The sequence below is a fragment of the Diadema setosum genome, chromosome 15 (assembly GCF_964275005.1).
Source record: "Diadema setosum chromosome 15, eeDiaSeto1, whole genome shotgun sequence".
Classification (NCBI taxonomy): Eukaryota; Metazoa; Echinodermata; class Echinoidea; order Diadematoida; family Diadematidae; genus Diadema; species Diadema setosum.
The window spans coordinates 29,365,482-29,375,683 of NC_092699.1; the positions used below are offsets into that span (position 1 = coordinate 29,365,482).

The following is a 10,202-nucleotide window of genomic DNA, read 5'->3' on the forward strand; positions in this document are numbered from 1 at the left end:
TGTGGAACTAGTCATCTACTTTAACCCGCCGAGGACAGGCTGATTTTGCTACAACACGCATTTCCTGCGACACTTGCCCGAGTATACTCGGGACTTGTCCTCAACCGGTTAAGTGATATTAACCCCATCCATCCCTGCGGAGCTGTGCACGTTCACCACCACCACCACCACCACCACCACCGCTACCACCACCACCACTACCTCGGTGGGACCAGGGAGGTGGCCATCTCTCGCCCCTCCCTCCCTGATGGTACTGTCTTTTCCATACATATTCTTCCAGAAGAGCCCGTATCAGCATAATCATAGTACTTTCTTTGCACTTCTTCCATGATGACATAGCATACTGATCATCCTAAACAAGCCATGAAAAAACAAATTTTCATCAAATTCCTGATAACAATTTGCAAAAAAAAAATCAAATGCCCCCCCCCCTTTTTTTCTTGGCAACGCAGAACACCCAACCTTACAGTAATTCACATATATGGGACTAACAATTGGTTCCTTCCTCCCTCCCTCCCTCTCCAACCCAATACTTCAGCTGATCTACCACTTGCTCAATGGTAAATTGGCTGCCATCATCCCTACACACACCCGCAGAGTTACAACTTCCACTCCTACTCTGCACTTTAATCACCCCTTCCTCCTCTCTCTCTCTCTCTCTGTCTTCCAAAAATGAACCCCCCCCCCCAAAAAAAAGAAAAAAATTTCAAATGCGCACACTATTCTTTTTCGTCTTTTTTTTTTCTTTATATTCGCCATGGCAACACCAAGCTGATGGCACGGGGGCAGGGAAAACATCCTCTGCAGCAGCAGCACTGTTTCAAGTTTGAACTCGGCTCTTACGTTTCAATCTGCACAAACAGAGAGACGGTTAATACCGAACAAGAATCTGTGCCTAACCAAACCTCGTATGAAATGCAGTGGAGGCATTCTTTATACGGTCATCCTCATCCTCCTCCCCTCCCCCCCCCCCCCCCCCCCCCCCCCCGCGGACATCACAAAAGTTATGAAAGTGTGTTGCAGATTTGAAAAAAAGAAAAGAGAAAAGACGGAAAGGGGTGGGGTTAAAATGGAGAGATGTAAATACCCGACAACCAAAGTGATCTAATTCAGCCTTCACGCGATACTACAAAACAAATACGGGGCAGGCGCGAATATTTACTCGCGCAAAGACACAATAACTGGCCGTTATGTACATGCAAAAAAAAAAAAATTCAGGGCATCATAGAGTAGTCTTTTCGTCTCCTATTACGGTGACTCACTCTCGACAAGTAAACTTTAATCAAGTTATTCAAATCTGGAAAAGCTAGATACAGAACGTTGCAGATTCCTACTGCCCCCCTAACAAAACTGGACATCTTCCTTTCTTCCCCCCCCCCTCCCATTTCATTTCAAGTTGGAAAACCCGAACATGCTCTGCTTACATGTGTACATCTTGCCCCTTTGCACGACAATAATACCACTTTTTCAATTCCTTTTCCTTTATTCTTACTGATAATGCTCCATCTTAAGATATAAACGATAATGACATCAAAATATTCCCTAGAAGATCAGAGATGTGTTTCTGACAAAATCAAAATTCAGCCTCGGAAAGATGAAGATTCTTTTGCCGATGCCTGCTAAATGAAGAGCGCCCTCAACACTAAAGTGGCAAACACAAATACTAAGTACATACCCACTTACCAACCACACTCTTTACTGCATTGATGTTTACTAGTATTTCATATGCGAATCCAGCTACTGTCATTAAAGTTTGTTTGTTTGTTTGTTTGTGTGTGTGTTTGTTTCTCTATTTATTTGTTTCAAACAAACTCACCTGTACAAGGTTCGGAAGCCTCTTCTCCTGGGGCGCGGTAGTAGTCGGGGATGCAGGTGCACACCGTCACGGCGACCGTATCCGCATGGCTCTTCGCCGGACATGGTGTACACTCTGACGAACCGATCTCCGACTTGAAAGTTCCGATTTGGCATTCTGCACAAAGTAACAGAGATTAAACAAAAGAAACTATGATTTAGTAAACAAGGAAAAGTAGAAATTACGCGGTGCGTAATATATGTCCCCGCCGGAAGTAGCATTCAGTAGCAAAATGTACAATATAGGTAAAAAGATGAAGGTCAAAGGTCAAAGAGGTCAAAGGTCAAAATTCTATGTAGAAGTTTTGAAGCCCTCACCTAGTGCCATCACATAAAGCAAACGGAATCGAAATCGGGTTAGAAATGGCGAAGGAGTAGCATTTTGTAGCCAATGTACAATATAGGTAAAAAAAATCAAGGTCAAAGGTCAAAGAAGTCAAAGGTCAAAATTCTGTGTAGAAGTTTTGAAGCCCTCACCTAGTGCCATCACATAAAGCAAACGGAATCGAAATCGGGTTAGAAATGGCGAGGGAGTAGCATTTGGTAGGAAAATGTACAATACAGGTCAAAAATCAAGGTCAAAGGTCAAAGAAGTCAAAGGTCAAAATTCTGTGTAGAAGTTTTGAAGCCCTCACCTAGTGCCATCACATAAAGCAAACGGAATCAAAATCGGGTTACAAATGGCGAAGGAGTAGCATTTTGTAGGCAATGTACAATATAGGTCAAAAATCAAGGTCAAAGGTCAAAGAAGTCAAAGGTCAAAATTCTGTGTAGAAGTTTTGAAGCCCTCACCTAGTGCCATCATATAAGGCAAACGGAATCAAAATCGGGTTAGAAATGGCGAAGGAGTAGCATTTTGAAGCAAAATGTACAATATAGGTCAAAGGTCAAGGTCAAAGGTCACAACTGAAATTCTGTATAGAAGTTTCAAAGCTCCCATGTAGTGCTATCATATAAAGGGCAAGTCCAAGATAATGTCCCCTCAGATGCTCAAAATTCATATTGATTTTATCAAAAAGTTATTGATATCATGTTGTAGCCAAAGAGTTAAATCATATATTTCCAGCAAAGAAAATATTGAATTATGCAAATTTATGCAAGAAATATGGCCTTGATTTGCATAAATCAAAAACAAACCTTACGTATGGGACAAATTATAAATATTCATCTAAAATCAGTTGAATTTGTCCTTGACCTAGTTCCTTTATGGACATGACCCCTGTATGAGTTAGTATAATCTGCAATTGGTAAGACAAGGTCAGCACATTAATTATGCAAATTATGCACTTTCCCAGAACACAGTGTCCCATACGTAAGGATTTGAGTATGTTTTTTTAAGTTTTTTCTGAAGATATGTAACATTGACCAATCATACTTTAGGAAGTTCTAATTTATTCATTTCAACTCCAGATTAGCAAAACTAAATGAGGAAATTTAATTAGTCCTTCATCTTATAACTAATTAAAGTTTGCTTACGTATGGGACAAATGCCTTACGTATGGGACATTACATGCAAAGTGAATGGGAAAACCGCTTTTTGACACGGATGCTACATGTCCTTACATTTGTTTGGTTAATGGTTATCTTTGCACCTACTCTGAAGGATATGTCAATATATCTGCCTCTCCTACTCAGTTGACCTCAGGGAGAGTGTAAGAACAGCATTATTGAGTCATTCTATGATTAAGAAAGGAAAATACAGAATATTCATTTATACTTGTATTTTCTTATTTTCATTACAGGCTGTGCAGCTGGTCTTTAATTAACATTCCCCGTTAACATTTTGATATTGGACATTTTCTTTATAATTCAGTTATCATTTTCAACTTTACCTCTCTACAAAATGACTTTGTCCAAGAATGGGATTCTCTGAGTGTCATTTTAGGTGCAGTACATTGTTCAGCATGTACAATTTTACTACAGGTTGTACAGCCTCAAAAAGGAAATCAAAACAATTGTGCTTATGGCGCTCATCAATGACAACATTATAGGTTTTACTGAAAAGAAAAATCACTTAAGGTGACAACAGGTAACTTTGTCATTACTAGAGTTGATAGCAAAGGAAAAACCCTATGAGAATACTTTTTATTTTGATATGATTGTTAATATTTCAACTGCTCACCCTCAGAATATGTCATGACTTATCAAGGTCATGAACATGATTTCTGAAAATCCTGTAAAATGAAGACTATACAATGTAGTTTACATTTGCCATAAACCACAATATCAATACTGGTTCTGTGGTTGGAGTGCTAAAAACACAAATTACACAAACAAATAGGGAATTCAATATTCTTTTCTATTTTGTGTTTGAAGAGACAGATGTGCTCTGAGACACCTTCATCAACTCATACTTACTTTGTACCCCACATCTACACAATTATCAACATACATTGCAATCTGGTAGTGTATGATCAAATGAGGTTATTAGAATTTATTCAAAATTGTAATTTGCAGATCAGTGAGTTACTTAAGTGTTTCAAATCTAGATTTGAATGGGCAAATGATAATCTTTCCTGTATCACTACACAAGCATGTATGTATGTACAAAGTAACACAAATTTTGTCGTCTTTGGTTTCGTAGACACGAAGCCAAGCAATTTGAAAAAAAAAAAGCCAGCATTGGTACATACATTCTTCTATCTCCTTAAAATCTAAAACTTTCATTAAAATTTGATTGATTTTGCAGTTCAGCTAAAATTCACATGGCAAAACATGATGATTACAGAGCAAAATGAAGTACTCTTGTTGTTGTTGTGTTTTGTGCTGCATTTCAAACAATTATAAAGCTTTATAAAAACTTAGACAACTTGCAAGGTAAGCCTAGAGCTACTGAAAGTACCCACTTCAAACTGTATTTGCAAATTACATTGTACATGACATTTGATTCTAAAGTTGAAATTATCAAGACTACAAATTAGTTATTGTACATGTACATGTATGCTATATCAAGGTCATAAGCTAGAATTCGCTCATTTTTTTTTATTTGATGAAAAAATATTGACTAGAGTAATTACAAATGGGCTAGAAATAGAGTGTCAGTATACTATATTTGTATGTGTAGACATCATGAGGACAGTGTTAATGCATGACGGAATCCAAACTAAGACATTTAATTGTAAATTGGTAATTACTTTTATTTGTTTTATTTTAGCTTTGCTAGGTACCTGAACCGGGAAAGTACCCACTTAGAAGTCTATTTCATTTGTTACATGTTGTAGCATGATTTGTGGAACTGAATATGACACTATGGGGAAATTTAAAGTCATTCCCATGAATGCATTTGTGCACTAAAGACAAATGTCCCATACGTAAGTTGAGCCATGTCCCATACGTAAGGTGTACTTTCGTTAATTAAACCAACTTCATGAAAATATGCTTTATTCTTTTGCAATGAAACTTTGCTGAAAGATACTTCAGTATTGTACCTTTCTTCACTTCCAAACAGAACTTGATCAGTAAGGTACTTTCAGAGAATTTTCAGTTCGAACTTTATTTTGAAAAATCCAGTTTTTCTCTGGTCCCATACGTAAGTTGGCATATTTTTCTTAATAAAACCATTAACCCAAGGTCAAATGACATCAAACTTAAACACAATATTCTTCTCACGGATACCAGTCCTCCTGATGATAAACAGTAAAATCCAAGTGCTCCTTCATTACTTTTCAGAGGTTTGAAATCTCTGAATGTCCCATACGTAAGGTGCGCGATATCTTGGACTTGCCCTAAAGCAAACAGAATCAAAATCGGGTTAGAAATGGCGAAGGAGTAGCATTTTGAACATTTTGATCACACACGGACGCACACACGGACACACGGACGGACGGACACACGGACGGACGGACGGACACACGGACACACACACGTACGGAGCCCGTTTCATAGTCCCCTGCTCGAACTCGTTCGGCGGGGACAAAAAGGCAAAAAAAATGTTTAGCATATATCAATCAATACTTCTGCTGCTTTACATTAAAAAAAGAAGCTAGGTAGCCATTATAACTTTTGAATTATATTGTAAAGAATCTATGCCAGCACATGGGGCAGATGCATTTTTTTTTTCAACACTCAAAATAACAACTGACATCAATGGTTATCTGTGTGTAGCTGACCACTTTCCCATGCATTCATCATAATCGCTGTCGACATTCAAGCGATTCAAATTCTGTACACATCATTTCACACATAGAGACAGACAGACACACATACACATACACACACACACAAACACATTCCCCAGAATTCATGGGAATGCTTTTCGGGTTTCCGTAAACTGCACCCTCCTGAGACAAAGACAATAAACACCCCCCTCTATCTCCATCCTCGCATCAATCATACACACCCGCGCAAGAGGCAAAAGATAAACTGATCATATTTGGAATTTTCTCCCCTTATAAACAAGTTAAACATGACCCCAAAATTGCAAAGAGACCACATACAAGACAGCGTTCGATCGACTACGCCATTTGCTTCGTAAAGACCGCACGGCCGGACCAAAGTGTCGCTCGCTGGCAACAGGCGCATGGGGCAGAGCTTGCCAAATTGGATCTAAATGAAGTTTATTCCGGAGACGGAAACAATGAAAGTGGAAATGGAGCTTCTCGCAAAAGGTCAAGGTGGTTTACATGGCCGAGAGAGGAGGCATTAAGGCTCGATATCAATGCAAAAAAAAAGTTAAGAGCCGGGCAGTTGGTACACAGCTTCGGCTCTGAGAGTCGACAGGTGAACTTTTACCTGCTTCGCGCCGCTAATTACAGGCAGGATTCCGAAAAATGAGTGTGACAGTGATCTCGAGAGCAAGAAAAGCATCTTCATCAAGGTCCATGATTAGGACCTGATCAATACTGACGACAAAATACACTCCTCGCAGCGCCTCGAACGGCGTTCGTATTCAAGTCGACCCCCCTGAGTGATACTTGGATGATTATGTGTCAGTATTGAGTTCCTTTGTGATTACAGAGTCATTTTTTTTTCATCACATGGTAAATAGAGCACTGAAGGAGAGCATTGACAGATAAAAAAGCAAAGAGAAAAGAGCCTCGCAACAGTCACAGCTTGTGATTTGTATACAGATATCAACTTGCTATAATGACATCTAATCAATTCCAAGGAATGAATACTTGTCCACAGACATATATCTGCAGGATAAAGCTTCATCCAAACTGGCTGCTACTTTTGATGATGATTGTGCCGAGAAGTTACAAAACGAAGAATGCTTGAAAAGGAAATATGTCGTGTTCATTATCGTCAACGCAGCAATGCATGTTGAAATGTCGTGGTCTTGGATTACACAACAGTTAAACATTGTCCTTGAAAGGCAAAGGAGAGGGGGTTCTTATAGAATTGGGACTATTTGCCTCCCGGCTCAATCAAAATCATAGATCTCAGCAAGACTCACATTATTTTTTCACCTGTCCTGCCCTGCTCTACCTTTCTCTCAGGTAAATGCCGCCCTCTATAGTCACCTTCTCATATAATTGGAGTGACGTAAACTCGGCGGCGGCGCCGACGACCCACTCTCCCCTTGAGGGGGGATTTCTCCACGAGCAATGGACATCTCCGAGATAAGTGCCTCGGGGAAGGATCTTGAGATAATTACAAACAGAATCAAGCATTTTCTCTCTCTCTCTCTCTTCTGTTGTTTTGATGTATTCAGCTCCTTAACACCCCCTCCCCTCCCTCCTCCCCTACTCCTCCCCCCCCCCCCCCACCCCTGAATAAAAAGGGGGGGGGGGTAGAAAGCAACTTTTGTTCCTGGTTCAATTAAGTTTCTCAGGACAAGTGTATGGGAGAAGAATTGAACAACGAATGCAACGTACCTGCCAGTAAGGATGACAGACATAACATGAGAATACACTCCCGAACACACTTCCCTGAATCTCTTTCCATTGTCATTCTAACATTTATCATCAAACAATCAAATTATTCATTTATCCTCATCACCTATGCCCAAATCGTTTAGAGCGTCTCAAACACACATACAAAAAATAAAAACAAACGAATAAACAATCAAACAAAGTAAATGTGCAGTCCAAATGGACTTCTGTCAAGTTGTTATTGGCCTTTTTCTATCTTTCTTTCAGTAAGAACTGACAACTCAAAAACATTAAGATGTACATGCTCCTGGGGCTGAACTGGGAGAATGACTCTTCTTTTTGGGACCTGAGGTAGTGTTTCTAAGAAGCATTTGTGAAAAGTAAAGATGGTCCTTTTGTCTGAACCTTTTTCTTTACAGTGGTATTGTCCCAAGATGTCACTCACATCTCCTCCATGTCATCTTCCTCCGCAACGAGAAGAACTCGTCGCTCACGGCTGGATCTCAATAATAGCTGTGCAGCCAAATCTCTCCGTTTCTCCTCCTCCATTTTTCTAAAAGTTCAGTATTTTGCTTCTTCTCCATCCAACAGACAACCGTAATCTTTAGCCTTCAGCTAGCTTTTACGAACTAGAACAAATCTGAGAGGTTTGACAAACCATATCATTATTTGTTTGTTTGTTTGTTGTTGTTGTTGCTTTTTCTACCCATCAAGTCCACAAACCTCACTTTTGTACTTCAATGCTGTATCTTTTCACCATAATTCTGATTATTTATTCATTCTTAGTATTTCATCCAGGTGCTGCACAGAAATATCTTCCACTTGGGCAATTTGTTGTACTCCCATATAGTTGTTTTCAGATTCAGAATGTTGAAGAGCCCCTGAATTACTAAATTCACAAATGATTCTTAAGCTGTTAACACATTGTAAAAGATTAAAGTTCCTGGTTCTCTGTCAGATTAGCAAATGTTTGCATTTTTTTCTGATTTTTTTGTTTGTTTTTTTGCAGATTTTAATGAATACAATCAGCTAGATCCAATCTTTTCTTTGAAAAAAAATACACGGTGAAATTCACATGTACCAATTCACATATTACAAACTGATTATTTCTGCATCAATCCCCCTACAACTTTTCTAGTTAAAGAATTTGTATTCAATTTCCCCTCCTCCTCTACAAAAAGTAATGTCTCATTGCAGCCAACAGCACTTTCAGAACAGTTATTAACACTTTTCAGATCACTACACCCAAATGCCATTCAGTTAGTGCATGGATGCCTGGCCAGAAGTGATCACAGACTTAATATGTAGGGGAAATTTTTGTTTACAAGGCGTGTTGGCTCCTTGTAAACAAGAATTTGCCACACCACCCCCTTTACTGCTCTGACGGTCAGGTGAAGGAGAGGGATGGGGGGGGGGGGGAGGAGGGGGAGAAAAAAAATCAATCTGGTGCAAGCGCTCGCAAACATGAGGGCCGAAAATCGATAAGCTGGAATTGGACAATCATGTGATCATTCAAGCCCTTCTTGCTTTTCCCCTGCTCCCTTCTCAAAGATATCTTGTTAAAAATCTGGAGGTTGAACACATGCAGATCTTTGTAAGTGAAAGAGAGAACATTCCTATTACATTATGAGACATCATTTTAACAGGGAATTGTTTTTCCTGGACAAGATTCATGAATTTCCACTCTGCTATACTTTTTTTTTTCTATATTGCTCTCCTTCATCTGTATCTTCTCATATTTTGTTGTTTTTGTGGAGGTGTTTGGTATTTTGCTTTGTTTTTATAAGTAGGGCTTCTTTAGCTAATTACTGTAATAATTGTCTCCTACATTTGGTAATTTTTCATCATTTTCTATTTCATTCTCCTCTCATTATAAGTAACTTTCAATAAAACATTCAATACATGAATGAAAAAAAAAATGCTGACACTTGTTTCATCTTGGTGGGAGTAAATATCAGTGACTTCCATATGAATATGAATGATACTGTCATATCTTTGACAAATTCAGATATGATAAGAGGATGACACAATACAAATGTCCCAAGATGAATGGTGCATCTCCACAGTTCTGTATTACCAGTTCACTTTCGACTGTCACACCAGAGAGTAGCATTTGAAATAATATGAAACCATCCCACGAACCGTGGCTGTCGGAATCTGTTTACCATTTAGATTTCCGTTAAAAGCCTCCAATTGTGGCTGTGATGTGTTCTTGTAAACATGGTTCACAAAACGCCAGCCCATTGTCCCACCTCTCAATGAGGACGTCGAGCCCTCAGGAGTGGTGGGGGCGCAAGGCTTACATAATAGGGGGGTAACGAATGAATGAGGAGGGAGAAAGGGGGCATAAAAGGAGGTACAAGAGTAGCTCCATCGGAGGGGGAAGATGAAGGGCTTCTTGCCCGCAAGAGTAGCCACTTGTGGCCACAAAAGGAGGATACTACGGACGTTAAAGGGCAGTGAATGAAAGTTTGGGTGTTTGTCTTAAAACACTTTCCCCGATTGTCAGATTGTTGCGGGGGTTTCTTCTCGCGG

At 39.5% G+C, this 10,202-nt stretch overlaps 1 protein-coding gene across 1 annotated transcript in view; it reads right to left on the minus strand.

The window, feature by feature from the left end:
* Positions 1-846: 846 nt before the first annotated feature.
* The window catches only part of LOC140238656 (ephrin type-B receptor 2-like), a 247,613-nt gene continuing 238,257 nt past the window's right edge, over positions 847-10,202 (minus strand). Inside the window, exons 4-5 of the mRNA XM_072318555.1 lie at positions 1,817-1,972; positions 847-851 (exon numbers count right to left, since the gene is read on the minus strand). Coding sequence (XP_072174656.1) covers positions 847-851; positions 1,817-1,972 — 161 coding nt within the window. The remainder of the gene's footprint in view (positions 852-1,816; positions 1,973-10,202) is intronic.